The sequence below is a fragment of the Salvelinus sp. IW2-2015 genome, unplaced genomic scaffold (assembly GCF_002910315.2).
Source record: "Salvelinus sp. IW2-2015 unplaced genomic scaffold, ASM291031v2 Un_scaffold2315, whole genome shotgun sequence".
Classification (NCBI taxonomy): Eukaryota; Metazoa; Chordata; class Actinopteri; order Salmoniformes; family Salmonidae; genus Salvelinus; species Salvelinus sp. IW2-2015.
The window spans coordinates 66270-84692 of record NW_019943641.1 but is presented as its reverse complement, the minus strand read 5'-3'; the positions used below and the strand labels follow the sequence as shown (position 1 = coordinate 84692).

The window sequence follows — 18423 nt, the reverse complement described above, 5'->3', positions numbered from 1 at the left end:
ATGGTGCTACAGTAGTAGCATGTCCCTGGCTAACAGCATGGTGCTAGTGTAGAAGCATGTCCCTGGCTAACAGCATGTCCCTGGCTAACAGCATGGTGCTAGTGTAGTAGCATGTCCCTGGCTAACAGCATGGTGCTACAGTAGTAGCATGTCCCTGGCTAACAGTATGGTGCTAGTGTAGTAGCATGTCCCTGGCTAACAGCATGGTGCTAGTGTAGTCAGCTGTCCCCTGGCTAACAAGCATGGTGCTACAGTAGTAGCATGTCCTGCCTAACAGAATGGTGCTAAGTTAGTAGCATGTCCCTGGCTAACAGCTATGGTGCTAGTGTGAAGCATGTCCCTGGCTAACAGTATGGTGCTAGTGTAGTAGCATGTCCCTGGCTAACAGTATGGTGCTAGTGTAGAAGCATGTCCCTGGCTAACAGTATGGCGCTACAGTAGTAGCATGTCCCTGGCTAACAGTATGGTGCTACAGTAGAAGCATGTCCCTGGCTAACAGTATGGCGCTACAGTAGTAGCATGTCCCTGGCTAACAGTATGGCTTGTTTACTTGTTTGTGCAGTCTGCATTTAAATATACTGAGTGTACAAAACGTTTGCCTAATAGCATAGATTTACTTGTTTGTGCAGTCTGCATTTAAATATACTGAGTGTACAAAACGTTTGCCCTACAAAACGTTTGCCCTGGCCATAGAGAGGGCGTGACTAGGGTGGGCATTCTAGTTTCTTTAGAACTGTTCGCTTTCGTTTTGTTACTTTGTTCAAGTGTTTTTTGATACATAAATAATCATGAACACCTTTTACGCTGCGCTTTGGTTCACTCCTTCCGACAATAGGCGTGACAGAACTACCCACCACCAAAGGACCAAGCAGCGTGGAAAAAGGGACGAGTCAACATGGGAGGAGATTCTGGACGGAAAAGGACTCTGGACGCAGGTCGGGGAGTATCGCCGTCCGAAGGAGGAGATTGAAGCAGCAAAGYCGGAACGGCGACGTTACGAGGAGTTGGAGCAGTGAGGCAGGAACGAGAGGCAGCCCCCAAAAATGTTTTGGGGAGGCACACGGGGAGATTGGCAGAGTCAGGGTTCAGACCTGAGCCAACTCCTCGTGTTTACCGTGGGGAGCGAGTGACCGGTCAAGCACCATGCTATCCGGTTCTGCGCACCATGCCTTCAGTGCGCATCCACAGCCCGGTGCGCTCTGTGCAAGCTCCCCGCAGTGGCCGTGCTAGAGTGGGCATTCAGCCAGGACGGATTGTGCCGGCTCAGCGCTCCTGGCCTCCGGTGCGTCTCTTTGGTCCAGGTTATCCTGCGCCAGCTCTACTCACGGTGTCCCCGGGTTAACCAGCACAGCTCAGTGCGGCCTGTTCCAGCTCCCCGCACTTGCCGGGTTACAGGGGATATCCAGCCAGGACAAGTTGTGTCAGCGCTGTGCTCCAGACCTTCGGTACGCCTGCACGGTCCAGTGTGTCCTGCGCTGGCTCTACGCACTATGCCTCCAATGCGCCGTCATAGCCCAGTGCGTCCTGTGCCAGCTCTCCACACTCACCGATCTAAAGTGAGTATCCAGCCAGGATGTGTTGTGGTAGCTCCACTCACTAGGCTGCCAGTACGTCTCCTCAGTCCGGTGAGACCTGTTCCGGCGCCACGTACTAAGCCTCCAGTGACGGTCCCCAGTCCGGAGCCTCCAGCGACGGTCCCCAGTCTGGAGCCTGCAGCGACGGTTCCCAGTCCGGAGCCTCCGGCGGTGATCGGTGGTCTGGTTCCTCCGGCGATGATCTGTGGCCCGGTTCCTCCAGTGAAGGTCCATGCACCAGGGCCACCACCAAAGCGGAGGGATCTGCTGGCGGAGGGGGGTCTACGTCCCGCACCAGAGCCGCCGCCGTGAAGGGATGCCCACCCGGACCCTCCCCTTCAGAGTCAGGTTTTGCGGCCGGAGTCCGCACCTTTGGGGGGGGGGGGGGGATACTGTCACGCCCTGGCCATAGAGAGGTTTTTATTCTCTATTTTGGTTAGGCCAGGGTGTGACTAGGGTGGGCATTCTAGTTTCTTTAGTTCTATGTTGGTGTGGTTCCCAATCAGAGGCAGCTGTCTATCGTTGTCTCTGATTGGGGATCATATATAAGTTGTCCTTTTTCTGTTTAGTCTCAGGTACCTGACAGAACTGTTTGCTTTCGTTTTGTTACTTTGTTCAAGTGTTTTTTGATAAATAAATAATCATGAACACCTTTCACGCTGCGCTTTGGTTCACCCATTCCGACGACAGGCGTTACACTCAGAACAGCCTCAATTCATCAGGGCATGGACTCTACAAGGTGTTCCACAGGGATGCTGGCCCATGTTGACTCCAATGCTTCCCACAGTTGTGTCAAGTTGACTGAATATCCTTTGGGTGGTGGACCATTCTTTAATACACATGGGAAACTGTTTAGTGTGAAAAACCCAGCAGCACTGCAGTTCTGGACACAAACAGGTGCGCCTGGCACCTACTACCATACCCCGTTCAAAGGAACTTAAGTATTTTGCACACATACACAATCCATGTCTCAATTGTCTCAAGGCTTAAAAATCTTTCTTTAACCCATAAGAGTCTAAGCCCTGTCACAGCTGGGGGAGGGGAGGGGGGTTCTACTAAACTATATGGAATTGTTTTAAGAAGGTCAATGTTAAGACCCCTTGAAGTGTAAAATATATATATATATATACAAAAATGATTTGATAAAAGAATGTATTTGGTCTTACTGCTATTAGGATCATTTTACTATTTGATTTTGAATGTTAAGACCCCTTGAAGTGTAAAATATATATATATATATATATATATATATATATATATACATACAAAAATGATTTGATAAAAGAATGTATTTGGTCTTACTGCTATTAGCTCACACAGACATATTGAATAACAGATTCACAACATGGAACAACAGATAGTCCCCCCCCCAAAAAAATCAAAAGGAAGTTTGTTTTGAAGTGTCTGTCCTATGTCTGAGAGATATCAGGAAACATTTGTTAGCATTTTTTTCTTCTCATGTATTTAACTCCTTATTTTTGGCACTAAACAGTCTCCATATATATTGTACTTCCTGAATTTTTTCAATTGGTACCGGGGGACCTTCGGACGAGTCTTGTGAGGCCTGTGGGAGACCTAGAGTAAAACAACCGACACCTACGTGTTCGTGGGAGTCTCACCGTTCCACAGAGGGCTCATTAGTGTGTAGACCAAACTGTTTGGACGCTACAGACAGAAGTTGACAGATCGGCTGTACCGACTTCAAACGAGTCCCACGCTTGTTCGTGAGTCTCATCTTTCCATAGTTTTTAGGCCAAACCGTTCGAACGTTACAGACGATTTTGTGAGAAGATTGATTTTCGGGATGCCTCGTGGTCTGACAAACATAGCTCTAGCTCTGTCACCTTTCACCACAGAAGCAGAAGTGAGACATGGGTGGATCCGGTGGACTGAGACGCATCAAATGCAAAAAACAGATATCTCTAGATTAAACAAACAGATTTTTATGGGGATGTTTTTATTATGCTAATTCGATTTCTGTGGGGGTGCTGACATCAACCTTAGGGGTTAACTTGTCTCCTCCCCTAAACTGATTGAAGTGGATTTTAGCAAGTGACATCAATAAGGCATCATAGCTTTCACCTGGATTCACCTGGTCAGCAGGTGTTCATAATGTTTTGTACACTCAGTGTATCGGTGAGGTGAAGACGAAAGTTAATTCAGCAACTCTTCAGTTCACTCCTTAAGCTTCTTAATTCATGCACCGTTCCTTTGCGTTGAAATATAACTCTGATTTAAAAAAATAGTAAAGTGCTTTGAAAAAAAGTCTAATGATTAACTCTTACCTCAAAGAAAGCAATTCTGCTCAGCGTTCTGTCCTGTCTCCTCTGTCCCCTCAACGATCTTCTCAACAACTCCTCGATGTCTGAATCCGAAACAAGCCTGGCGTCAGCCTCCCATTCCTCTCCAGCTGTGTCTGAACCCGAACAGTCCCTCCAGTCACGCATCTCCACTCCTTCAAAAGTCCTACAAGAGGTTCTGACACTATACCCATCCAGATAAAAGGACCTGTGCTCTCTCTGCAAGAGGTTCTGGGACTGTATAACCTCAAATGGATCCATGCTCTGATAAAGGTACTATACACAATCACAGCCACCTTGATACTGACTGAGGCACATTTAAATCAGGTGTCCATCAGAAGTCAGACCAGAGCAACAGATCAGCAGTTTCCTGACCAGGGTCTTTGCCCAAATGGCACCCCTATTCCCTTTATAGTGCACTACTTTTGACCAGGGCCCATGAGGCCGATAGGGTACTAGTCAAAAGTAGTGCACTATAAGGTGAATAGGGTGCCATTTGGTGCGTAGATTTCCTCTGGGGGACATTATGGAGTCTCATTAGTAAGACATCAATCACATCTATTGATTGGCTCAATTTAAAGTGCTGTACTGTACGTTCACAGTCAAAGGCTATGAGACGGCTGTTTCATAATTGACCACTAGAGGGCAACACCAGTACATTGTCTACTTGGTGTTCTCAACTGTAGGACAAGTCTGTTTTAGAATAGCAGAGAAGAAGCAATTAAAAAGAAATATATATATATATGGCATATCTAATGTTGTCTTGTCTTTAGTTATTGGATGCAATCCAAAGCTGTACCAAACCTGTATAGGCTGTACAACCAATAGAGAGCTGAGAATAACAAACGCTTCTTAGACACTGTTGGACTGCCAGATGGTGAAGCGAGATGTATCACTCCAGAGAACGAGTTTCCACTGCTCCTGAGGAAGTTTGGAACTCGGTAGGGAGTGTTGCAGATGTTTTTTACCCATTATAATCTTCAGCACTGGACAGTCCCGTTCTGTGAGCTTGTGTGGCCTACCACTTCAAGGCTGAGCCGTTGTTGCTCCTAGATGTTTCCATTTCACAATAACATCACATACAAGTTAACCGGGGCAGCTGTAGCGGGGCAGAATTTTGACGAACTGACTTGTTGGAAAGGTGGCATCCTATGACGCCAGATTGAAAGGCACTGAGCTCTTCAGTAAGGCCATTCTACTGCCAATGGTTGTCTATGGAGATTGCAAGACAGTGTGCTCGATTTTATACACCTGTCAGCAACGGGGTGCTGAAATAGTCTAATCCACTAATTTGAAGGGGTGTCCACATACTTTTGTACATATATACAGTACCAGTCAAAAGTTTGGACACACCTACTCATCAAGGTTTTTCTTTATGTTGACATTTTCTACATTGTAGAATAATAGTGAAGACATCAAAACTATGAAATAACACATTTGGAATCATGTAGTAACCAAGAAATTGTTAAACAAATCAAATACATTTTATATTTGAGATTCTTCAAAGTAGCCACCCTTGCCTTGATGACAGCTTTGCACACTCTTGGCATTCTCTCAACCAGCTTCACCTGGAATAACTGAAGGAGTTTCCACATATGCTGAGCACTTGTTGGCTGCTTCACGCTGCAGTCCAACTCATCAAAAAACCATCTCAATTGGGTTGAGTCGGGGTGATTGGAGGCCAGGTCATTGATGCAGCACTCCATCATTCTCCTTCTTGGTCAAATACCCTTACACAGCCTGGAGGTGTGTTGGGTCATTATCCTGTTGAAAAACAAATATAGTCCAACTATGCGCATACCAGAATGGATGGAATATCGCTGCAGAATGCTGTGGAGCCAGCTGGTTAAGTGTGCCTTGAATTCTAAATATATCACAAACAGTGTCACCACTGTGTCACCACCAAAGCACCATCACACCTCCTCCTCCATGCTCCACGGTGGGAACCACACATGCAGAGATCATCCGTTCACCTACTCTGCGACTCACAAAGACACGGCAGTTGGAACCACAAATCTCAAATTTGGACTCATCAGACTAAAAMGACAGATTTCCACCTGGTCTAATGTCCATTGCTCAAGTTTCTCAGCCCAAGCAAGTCTCTTCTTATTATTGGTGTCCTTTAGTAGTGGTTTCTTTGCAGCAATTCAACCATGAAGGCCTGATTCTCGTCTGTACAGTTGATGTTGAAATGTGTCTGTTACTTGAACTCTGTGAAGCATTTATTTGGGCAGCAGTCTGAGGTGCAGTTAACTCACTGGTATGAAGAGATTCGGGACACAGGCGCAGGAATGCGTAATAGGGGTTTTTATTGACCCAAATTACGGCGTGCCGTGCAAAGGCACGGGGACGAAGACCACACAAACACTATACAAAAACACAGGGTTGAAATCCAAAACAATAGAGCGAGGAGTAGCTTGAATAAATAACACACGCACACAATAATTAAAACTTCTTTGGGATTGGTGTCCCTTCCACGGGACGGTTGAGATAACGTAGGCTAATGCGATTAGCATGACGTTGTAAGTAACAAGAACATTTCCCAGGACATAGACATATCTGATATTGGCAGAAAGCTTAAATTCTTGTTAATCTAACTGCACTGTCCAATTTACAGCAGCTATTACAGTGAAATAATACCATTCTATTGTTCGAGGAGAGTGCACAATTTTGAACATGAAAAGTTATTAATAAACAATTTAGGCACATTTGGGCAGGCTTGATAAAAAATTTGGAACAGGTATGCAATTGTTCATTGGATCAGTCTAAAACGTTGCACATACACTGATACCATCTAGTGGTTAAAATTGAAATTGCACCTGGGCTGGAATAATACATTATGGCCTTTCTCTTGCATATCAAAGATGATGGTACAAAATAAATACAAAAGAACGGTTGGTTTTTTCTTTGTATTATCTTTTATATTGTTATATTCTACTACATTCCTTTCACATTTCCATAATCCTCAAAGTGTTTCCTTTCAAATGGTGCCAAMAATATGCATATCTTTGCTTCACGGCCTGAGCTACAGGCAGTTAAATTTGGGTATGTTATTTTAGGTAATAAAAAAAAAAAGGGGATAATCCCGTAATCATTACAGGCTCGCCCAGGTGGGATGCCGGGTGGCGCACATAGGGGGGTACTGTCACACTTGTGCCCCCTCTCCCCCCTGGCACTCAAGGGCGCCAGGCTGCCCAGCACTACGTACTCCTGCCACCATCATTATGCACACCTGTTTCCCTCGTTACGCGAATCAGCGCTTCATTGGACTCACCTGGACTCAATCACCTGCTTTCATTACCTCCCCTATATCTGTATGTTCCCGATGTTGTTCCCTGCTTCAGCATTATTGTCGCCATGTTCTCCCTGTTCTGACTCTGTTCCTGTTCTGTCACTTGTACGTTCATTAAATGTTCAACTCCCTGTACCTGCTTCTCATCTTCAGAGTCGGTTCTTACGTCACCTGGTTGTCTAGGTCTTAATTGAAAGGACACAGACACTAGGCCCTCCGTGGAATGAGTTTGACACCCTGCTGTACCGTATAATACAACAGTAATAATGATGCGTGTCACAATGAGAGAGACTGAGATGGTGGCTGACAGAGTCCACAGACAGCGTTATAGATGCTATCAGGATAACCCTATATAGTGCAGTCTCAGATGGCACCCAATCCCCTATATAGTACAGTCTCAAATAGCAACCTATTCCCTAAATAGCGTAGTCTCAAATGGCACCCTATTCCCTATATAGTACACTACTTTTGTCCAGAGTTCTAGGGTAACATTTGGGATGAAAGCCATAGAGAGTTCTAGATGCTATGAGGACATTCAGGACACCTGTTATCCTATGGGCTCACAGAACAGACTGAATAAAAGCATACTCCTATTGATACTGTTGCTACGGATACAAAAGTTACAGAGGCATGATACCCAAGCCCACCCAATCAGAGGCATGTTACCCAGACCCACCCAATCAGGGTTGGGGTCAATTGGAATTGAAGTCAGTCAATTCAGGAAYTGTCTTAAATGTACAATTCCAAAACTTTTACACCTTTTCAGTTTATTGAGATATTATCGAAAGTAGATGTTTGTTTTTTCAATTATTCAGTTTACTTCCTGAAATTGACTGGCTTGAATTCAAATTGACTAACCCTACACCAAATCTCTCATGGTCTCAGACTTACAGGGTCCAGTGTAGAGCAGCTGAGAGGAGAGGAATACAGTCCACATGAAAGGTTGTGAACAAAGAGAGTTGCATTCAATAAATAAGAGAACCCAAAAAAGAAGGCTCTCAATTTCCACCGTTACGAGGGCCAGATGCTTGTTTTGAAATGGCGTTGCTATGTAGAACTACCAGGGAATATGAAATGGCATTGCTATGTAGAACTACCAGAGAATATTATGAGTTTGTCATGCTTTTTGGAGGCCAAACTACTATTACAATACATTTGCATTCGACAGGAAGTGTGCTGAGACTTTATCCAGTTTTTCCAGAGTTTGCAGGCCAAAGTCTTCGATACCCTGGCCATCCTGGCCACTATCAATGATAAGCCTTGCATTAGGAACTTGAAAAGAAATCAAGAGAGCCGAAGATGGATTGTCAAAAGAAGAGAGCAAAAAATAATATGTAGAGACACAACAATAGAATTCCAACAATGACTGACGGAACACCGGAACACCAGGAATGTTAGTCAGTGTTCCAGTGGGTTCCTCTGAGTTCCTCTGAGGATCTTCCTCCTCAGGAATCATCCTCTGTCTTGATGATGTGGAACAACGTGATGTTGAACAGAACCTGGTGTCCGTTGTTCCAGCCGTACAGAGCCCGGTCCCTGGCGTTGTAGTCCAACATGGACATGTGGAAGTACTGGTTATGGAAGGGGATGTCTGTGTACTCATAGCTGGAGGTCTTGGTGGAGTACGAGTAGTAAACCTTAGCGCCAGTCAGGTGAGAATTAGTGATGTAGAGTGTTCCGCAGATCATAAAGGACTCCCCCGCGTTCCGTTTGGAATATTCCGTGTTCCAGGTTCCGAGGATTTGTAGTGTCTCCGGGTTGAGCTGGCTGATGACGATGTTTCCGGCGTTCTGATTGGTGGCATAGATAGCCCACAGGCCCAGCTCGTCGGCCATGAGGTCTATGTCGGAGAAGCCTCCCCAGGTGTAAGGGTAGACGTTGTGGAAGCCGGCGTTCTCCAAGGCTCTCTGGGTTACCACGCGGCCTGTCTCGAAGCGGTAACACACCACGATGTTGCTCTGGACCTTGTTGTAGTACAGAGAGCCATTGTACACCACGTGGTTGGTCCCGGCCCACTTGAACGGCAGGTTGTAGGTTCGAGACCCGGCCCCGGACACAAAGTCTGCTATGGACTTGTACTCTTTGACTATCTTGTTGTTGGTGTAGCTATCCATGTACCAGACCTGGGTTGGAACACAATACATCAACAATTTAAAGGTCTACCTTTATTGTACATTAGTTAGAAAAAAACACACAGTAGATGAGGTAGAACGTTGCCACAAACTCTTTGGGGAAGTGTAAAATGCTTTTTTGGCTGTCTGAAATGCCTTTTCCATCACTGGATGCAGCAGTAGAGTATGATGTAGTTAGACCACTGGTGGCCTCCCCTCCTCTTGGAGAGTTACTGGGGTGTAGAGGCTTTTGCTCCAGCCCTGCTCTAGAACACGTGATTCTAGGTTCAGGTGAGCAACTGACTAATAGAATGTCATGTCTATCAGTAGTTCTTCAGGAGGAAGATTGGTCACATTTTGCTATACAAGTAATCCCTCGTTATCGCGGGGTTACGTTCGCGAAAATGACCCGCGATTAAGTGAAATCCGCGAAATAGAAACTTTTTTTTTTACAATTAGCAACTATACATGTATACATACAGTGACTCACGTGTAGGCGTTTCACTGCTTCTTCAGACTGGGCCGCTGCATCCTGACTGCGCTCTGCAGTGTTCTCTTCTTCTGAAGCCCGCGTGTGCAGGTGTGTTTGTTCGGGAGAAGAACATAGTGATAGGCAGCTGTTGTCGCTCTTTTTCTTCTTTGCAAAAAGATCCTTGTACACCGACATGCCACCATCGATTACGTTGGAGACTGTAATGAACGGCTCATCAAAGGGTCCCATTCCTCAGCTACTCGCTTAAGTTCAGTGGCCATTCGCACCATGGTTGCTAAGCGACCAAGCGTTAGTCCTTCCTCCTTCCTGCCAACTTAATGTAAATTTGCCAAGCTGTTTTATGTACGTACACATAACTGCACGAGACGACAAAATGATAGCACAATTCGTAGCATGTTTTGGATACAAGAAGCGGGAGTGAGTTTTTTAGCGAATCAGAATGCAGAGCACAATGCACCAAAAAAAAAAAAAAGAATGCATTATGAAAATCGCGAATAGCGAATCCTGCGATAAGTGAACCGCGAAGTGGGCGAGGGATCACTGTAGTCAAATTACACATGTACCCTCATCTATCCCTCCCTCCCGCCCCTCATCCATCCCTCCCTACCCTCATCCATCCTCCCCTCATCTACCCATCCCCTACACCCATCTCATCCATCCTTCCCTCCCCTTATCCATTCCTCCCTCCCTCCTCTCCTCATCCATCCATCCCTCCCTCCACTCATCCACATCATCCATCATCCCCCTCCCTCTCATCCATCCCTCCCTCCCCTCCCTCATCCACCCTCCCTCCCCTCATCCATCCTCTCCATCCCCCATCCCTCTCATCCATCCCTCCCGTCTCACCTCCCTCCCCCCGTCCCTCCCCTCATCCCTCCCCCCTCTCCCTCCCTCCTGCCCACATCCCTTCCTCCCTCCCTCCCCTCCCGACATTCCCTCCCTCCCGACATCCCTCCCCTCATCCTCACTCCCCCCTCCCTCTCCTTCACCCGATGTTTTGTAGGGGAGGCCTGTGGATCTGTCATCCAGGCTCCAAACCGTGTCCCAGAGGTCTTCACCGTCACCGGTCCAGTGATCTTCATCAGTTTACCACAGGCTGTTCACGCACACAACACAACACACCCCCACAGCACTCAGATAGATAGATTCACCCCTGACTGTGTTAGGTCTTAACAGTATATCAACTCAAACCAGTGGAACAATCCACCCGGATCTGGTATTATGTTACTAGGACTGAGTCCCAAATGGCTCCCTGTTTGTAACTTCCTTATTGTCAGAATAGGAGGCTTAGTTCTGTGATATTTTTTAGCAGAAAAGGTCGGGGGCCAGTTGCATCCCGACTCGCCTAAGCCTGGGGCAGGAGGAAGGTTTTGGTTTAGAAAAACATAGGGTAACGGGGGGGAGTAATACACGCAAGGGGCGTAAGTGATAACCACACATTCCTGGGTTTAAGGATTAGAGTATAAAATGTTTTGTTGTTGGCATCTTTTGGCTCGCTAGAAGAACCTTATACTGTATATACACACACACACTTTGATATTTATTTCATTTATATTGTTATTATCGAGGGTTAGTAAAGTAAAGTTCTAGAAGGAATCCTCAAGGCTATCTTATTGATTAGAGTCTTTACGTAGCTGTTAGAGTTTCATCAACAACTGAAGGGACTGATCCTCCTGAGGGGGGATGACAAAGACGGCGTTATAGTTGTAGAGGTACGACACCGTTTCTTCTCGTAAATGCAGTGCTTCTCAGAAAATTGTCATAGATAAAAAATTGCATTGGGGAGTTAGATAAGGATGCTGGAGGTATCTTATTGGTGATTTATTGGCTTATCATACAACCGGTGGGTCTAATTCTGAATGCTGATTGGTTAAAAGTTCATCATTGCTTGAGTAAGTTCATCATTGCTTGAGTAATTTTTAGATTTTACGCCCGTTTCTGGAATTTGGAATAAACCTGATTAATTATTCTGAAACCATGTGTCATCGAAGAGTCGTACAAGTGCGTGCCGTTTTACTCCAGGTTCATAAATTGATTTGATTGATTGAGGATTTATAGCACCTGGTTAATATATCAATTGGGAACCTGGAGTAATGAAACCTGAGACTAGATTATAGTTACTAAGTGTATCGATCACGAGTAGGGGTGATTCTGGGTATAGCCAAACAGGAAAACATTTACCCTTGTAGTGTCTATGGTGGAAGCTCTGGCCTAGGCGACTGGGACGATGCCGTATGGAACTAGAGTGAGGGAGCATCAACACTAGGCTATGAGGATAACCCACTTACTGAAAAATGCGCTCATCTCTGACGTTGAGATGCAGTCCTTAGCTGATGCAGTCCTTAGTTGATGCAGTCCCTAGCTGATACAGTCCCTAGCTGATACAGTCCCTAGCTGATACAGTCCCTAGCTGATACAGTCCCTAGCTGATGCAGTCCCAAGCTGATGCAGTCCCTAGCTGATGCAGTCCCAAGCTGATGCAGTCCCAGCTGACGCAGTTCCCTAGCTGATGCAGTCCCTAGCTGATACAGTCCCTAACTGATGCAGTCCTTAGCTGATGCAGTCCCTTAGCTGATCAGTCCTAGTTGATGCAGTCCCTAGCTGATGCAGTCCTAGCTGATGCAGTTCCCTAGCTGATGGGCAGTCCCTAGCTGATGCAGTCCCTTAAGCTGATGCAAGTCCCTAGCTGCATGCAGTTCTAGCTGATGCAGTCTCTAGCTGATGCAGTCCCTAGCTGATGCAGTCTCTAGCTGATGCAGTCCTAGCTGATGCAAGTCCCTAGCTGTACAGTCTCTAGTTGATAACAAGTCCCTAGCTGATACAGTCCCTAGCTGATTACAGTCCCTAGCTGATACAGTCCCTAGCTGATGCAGTCCCTAGCTGATACAGTCTTTAGCTGATACAGTCCTTAGCTGATGCAGTCCCTAGCTGATACAGTCCTTAGCTGATGCAGTCCTAGCTGATGCAGTCCCTAGCTGACGCAGTCCCTAGCTGATACAGTCCCTAGCTGACAGAGTCCCTAGCTGATTCAGTCCCTAGCTGTAAACTAACTCAGTGGTGTGGTTGTGCGGCATCTATCAGGCCCAGAGAACTAGGAGCAATGGACAACCGACTGTTCGGGCAGGCACAGAGAACTAAGAGCGAGGGACAACCGACTGTGCCGGGCAGGCACAGAGAACTTAGAGCGAGGGACAACCGACTGGTGCCGGGCAGGCCCAGAGAACTAGGAGCGGGGGACAACCAACTGTTGCCGGGCAGGCCCAGAGAACTAGGAGCGAGAGACAACCGACTGTTGCCGGGCAGGCCCAGAGAACTAGGAGCGAGAGACAACCGACTGTTGCCGGGCAGGCCCAGAGAACTAGGAGCGAGGGACAACCGATGTTGCCGGACAGGCCCAGAGAACTAGGAGCGAGGGACAACCGACTGTTGCCGGGCAGGCCAGAGAACTAGGAGCGAGGGACAACCGACTGTTGCTGGACAGGTTCAGAGATCTAGGAGCGGGGGACAACCGACTGTTGCAGGCTGGCCAGAGAACTAAGAGCGAGGGACAACCAACTGTTGCTGGGCAGTTCAGAGAACTAGGAGCGGGGGACAACCGACTGTTGCCGGACAGGCCCAGAGAACTAAGAGCGAGGGACAACCAACTGTTGCTGGGCAGGTTCAGAGAACTAGGAGCGGGGGACAACCGACTGTTGCCGGGCTGGCCCAGAAGAACTAGGAGGCTAGAGACAACCAACTGTTGCAGGACAGGCCCAGAGAAACTAGGAGCGAGGGACAACCGACTGTTGCCGGGCAGGCCAGAGAACGAGGAGCGAGGGACAACCGACTGTTGCCGGACAGGCCCAGAGAAACTAGGAGCGAGGGACAACTGACTGTTGCCGGACAGGCCCAGAGAACTAGGAGCGAGGGACAACTGACTGTTGCCGGACAGGCCCAGAGAAACTAGGAGAGCGAGGGACAACCGTCTGTTGACGGGCAGGCCCAGAGAACTAGGAGCGAGGGACAACCAACTGTTGCCAGACAGGCCCAGAGAACTAGGAGCGAGGGACAACTGACTGTTGCCGGACAGGCCCAGAGAACTAAGAGCGAGGGACAACCAACTGTTGCTGGGCAGGTTCAGAGAACTAGGAGCGGGGGACAACCGACTGTTGCGGGCTGGCCCAGAGAACTAGGAGCTAGAGACAACAACTGTTGCAGGACAGGCCCAGAGAACTAGGGCGAGGGACAACCGACTGTTGCCGGGCAGGCCCAGAGAACTAGGAGCGAGGGACAAACCGACTGTTGCGGACAGGCCCGAGAACTAGGAGCGAGGGACAACTGACTGTTGCCGGACAGGCCCAGAGAACTAGGAGCGAGGGACAACTGACTGTTGCCGGACAGGCCCAGAGAACTAGGAGCGAGGGACAACCGTCTGTTGACGGCGAGGCCCAGAGAACTAGGAGCGAGGGACAACCGACTGTTGCCAGACAGGCCCAGAGAACTAGGAGCGAGGGACAACTGACTGTTGCCGGCAGGCCCAGAGAACTAGGAGCGAGGGACAACTGCTGTTGCCGGGCAGGCCCAGAGAACTAGGAGCGAGGGACAACTGACTGTTGCCGGACAGGCCCAGAGGACTAGGAGCGAGGGACAACCAACTGTTGCCGGACAGGCCCAGAGAACTAGGAGCGAGCGACAACCGACTGTTGCCGCGTAGGCCCAGAGAACTAGGAGCAACGGACAACCAACTGTTGCCGGGCAGGTTAGAGCCGACGTTGTGTTCCTGGGGGTTCTTTGGAAGTGTTATTTTATTGTGACACTAGTCTTATGGGCCCACGTTGCTCTATATAGGGGACTAGGGTGTCATTTGGGATGCAGCCTAGGACACACAGTTCCATCTCACTGGTGAGTTTATACGACACACCAAGAGTACGTCACAAACTTATCAATGATAGTTTCCTTGCTACATTTCCAGTAACAGATAAGACTCTGCTTAGTTTAGGATTATAAAACTAGATAACTTTAAATAAATGAGACAGTCTCTGTCCCCACTGGCCCAACAGACCTCCAAATGTACAGTTGAAGTCGGAAGTTTACATACACTTAGGTTGGAGTCATTAAAACTCGTTATTATTTCCTTTTTTAAATTGAGCAAATGTTTCTTACTTTTAAACTCTGCATCGTTGGGAAATGGCTCGCCAGTAAGCGTTTAACGGTAAAGTCTACACCTGTTGTGACAAATAACATTTGATTCGATTTGTGTGTGTGTGAGTGTGCCTACATGCGTTTGCGTGTGTGTGTGTGTGTGTGTGTGTGTGTGACTCACTGAGTCTGCTCCTGCAGTTGTGTAGCTTGCTCTCCAGACTCAGGAGCCTCTGTTGTAGTTCCTCAGAGTCGTAGACTCCTATCTCCTCCTGGATGGCTGTGAGCACCATGGACAGGTTCCTGATCTCCTGTTTAAACTGGACGATGAGCTGGGCATCWGTCTTGTACTGCTCCAACACCGGGATCAGAGGCTGCAGGGCATCCATCTTACCCTTCAACTCCTGGAGGAGGGGAGGATACACAGGGTTTAGTTTGATTCAGTTCATTGGCTCATTGGGACAGTAACCGTGTCACGCCCTGATCTGTTTCACTTGTCTTTGTGATTGTCTCCACCCCCCTCCGGGTGTCTTCCCCATTATCCCCTGTGTATTTATACCTGCGTTCTCTGTTTGTCTGTTCGTTTTGTTCGTAGAACCTAACAGCGTTTGTTTCCCTGCTCCTGCCTGTTTCTTGCTCCTGATTTCTAGTCTTTCCCGGTTTTGACCCCTACCTGCCGTGACCCTGAAACTGCCTGTCGTTCTGGACCCTTACACCCTCTCTGGATTATTGACCCTTGCCTTGACCTGTCGTTTGCCTGCCCCTGTTTAATAAGGAATACACTTTTGTTTCTTCAACACTGTCTGCATCTGGGTCATACCTTAAAAGTGATAAACCGACTAGGTGATAAATCTGTCGATGTGTCCTTGAGTAAGGCACTTAACCCTAATTGTTCGTGTAAGTCATTCTGGATAAGAGTGTCTGCTAAATTACTATAATGTAATGCTCTGGTTAAAGACGTTACAATAAGGTCATGTTCTGCTTAAAGCGAGGTCAGAACCACATAACAACCAGAAACAAATCTGTATTTTTCACACCTGAAAGTTTCTGTTGACCTGCGTCTTCTTGTCGGCCTCTACCTGTCTGAACTTTGACCTTAGCCCTTTGAACTGGCCCTCCATCCTCATGATGTACTGGAAGTCTCTCTGGGTCCGCAGGTTCAGTACCTCAATGGACTGGGACATGTTCTGGACCTACGGGACAAGAGTGGAAGACAATGGCTGTTCTGCACCATAGGAGAGGAAGAGGAACATGATTATTCTGTCCCCCCCCCAGATGAAGCACCACTCTTACCTTTTTCCTTTTTCCATCAAGGGAACACTATTTATAATGAAGGTTACATGGAGAAAATCAGACCCCTCTGAAATAAGAAATGGATGGCCATACCTTCAGCAAAATATATTTGACCTAAACCCTCCTTGAACCCATAAAAACAAACAGTGACCCTCTCCTTTACCCAAATTAAAAAGTAAAACAAATTGGATAGAGGAAAACATGTCTACCGTTTACCCTCACTTATTGGACAGAACAGAGCCTTAGATATGCCGTTTTTAGGAATTGTTGTTCATCCTGTACTCATTGCATGGCAAACAAATTATAGCGTACAGGGCTGCGGGCCAGAAGGTTGTGGGTTCGCAGACCACCGTGGACAAGAGTACGGGTGGAAAGATTTACTTTGTAGTAAAAACATTGCATGAATCTATCATTGTATTCGCAGGTCCGATTTTTTAAATTTTTTTAAATAATAATTTCATGCAATTTTACCGGATTTTAGCGGGAATATTTTTTGAATACCACACAAATTACCGAAATTATAGGATAAAATTGGACAGAGAGATAGGCCTATGTGTTAATCTTAACATATTTCTCCAATGCCAAATCGGTGTGTCTTGTTTGTAACAAAACTGTCCCGGTTTTGTAAGAAATTGTATTAGATACTGGTAACTTGTTTTAACAAATTCTCAACACTAGCTATACTTGACACAACATGCACCCATCCCCCACTATACCCCCACACTTCGTACCCTTATAATAACCACAGACCCACACACACTCCCCTCCCCCATGAACCAAGGCCCCGTTAAAAACAAACCACATGCATTCTGCTCGAGGATGAGACTCTAAGACAAAGAACTGTGTTAAGACCATGGAACGTCGACATCAGCCGGACAGGACTACCCACCCAGATCGACCAATCGGAAGGCCAGACTACAAGATCAACCTACTTTACTTGTTGCATATATAATCAGCACAACCTGTTTAGAGCTCTTTTTTCCGACAGTTCCATACGAGTCAGACAGAAGGCCGTGCTGCCACGAGTTACAATTTTTACCTGTGAATAAACTGCCTTATTATACAAATATCCACCTCGTCCTATGTCTCAACTTGATCTCCTGTCTCCAGTAAACGTTTTATCAACAGTTTGCAAATAATTAAATATGATACGTCATTAGGAACGTGAGCATGGTACCTTCAAAAGTTACCGACGTAGAAAAATTTAAGCTTTAACTGCTGGTTACTTTTCTTCTGTGGTTTAACCCAGAGAAGGTCACACGTGTTTCCCTAAAAGCTGTCTAGGTTTAAGCATCTTCAAATATTACAGAGAGTGAATAGCGTAATCAAATGATAGTGACAGAATTAGATTACTTCCCAAGCAAACTCAACCTCTCCCCATAATGCATCGGAGTCACATCTTTTCCGGGTATTTTACAGATTGTTTCTAGCACAAAGCATCGCGGACCAAAGCGCTGTTATAGATCACTTTATATAATCGGATCTGTTTTATTTTCTTCAAAATCTTAAACTAATAAAGGGTAGGCCTCTGCTTTTTGCCATTTTCTTTAATTCAAGGTAAGCCTGTGGCGTCAATTCGAGTCCTGGTTTTAATTTAACAGCCCTTCACTGACACGGAGGTAGGCTATTTAAAGAGTGCACGGTGGGTGGAGGAATTGGCCGACAAAATCTATGGATACCAACAGGTAGAGCTACCACTTATTTCTTAAACAGGAAGAAATAGGCTCCAACACAACGTCATCTTGTTGTTAGTAAGTCTAATTAAAATGGTCTTCATTTTAATTAGACTTACTAACAACAAGATGACGTTGAAAGTCATTAATGTCTACTGTCATCACTAGGAGCTGTCCATTTCTGATTGATTGTTGCTGCTTCAAGTTTCAGCACCAAAATGTAAGTTACTAGACTTTGGCTCATTGTGAGGACAATAACTCTTGATGAATACATCGTGGGCAATAAATATATTGTTTTTAATGAATGCAATTATAGTAGTAGAAAACTATCAATGTTGACCTCCGGTCCTTCTCATCTTCGCACGCATCCTTCTCAAAACTGAACAGAACATATAGGCTATAGGTTAGTCAGTGTGCAAGATAGTGCCGTTTTTGGACTAGCCATTGCAATGTGTAATACATAGTAGTTTTACTTACACCATCCCAGCAGCACAAAAAAAAAACTCAGGAAGGAAGTTCATTTTCATAGATATATAACTTTGCTCTGTGCTTCTACTGTATAGCCTATA

At 46.5% G+C, this 18423-nt stretch overlaps 1 protein-coding gene across 1 annotated transcript in view; it reads right to left on the bottom strand.

Moving 5' to 3' along the window:
- Positions 1 to 8520: 8520 nt before the first annotated feature.
- The window catches only part of LOC112073604 (noelin-3-like), a 24987-nt gene continuing 15084 nt past the window's right edge, over positions 8521 to 18423 (bottom strand). Inside the window, exons 3-6 of the mRNA XM_024140872.2 lie at positions 15926 to 16083; positions 15073 to 15292; positions 10760 to 10866; positions 8521 to 9289 (exon numbers count right to left, since the gene is read on the bottom strand). Of these exons, the coding sequence (XP_023996640.2) occupies positions 8612 to 9289; positions 10760 to 10866; positions 15073 to 15292; positions 15926 to 16083 (1163 nt within the window). The 3' untranslated portion in view covers positions 8521 to 8611. The remainder of the gene's footprint in view (positions 9290 to 10759; positions 10867 to 15072; positions 15293 to 15925; positions 16084 to 18423) is intronic.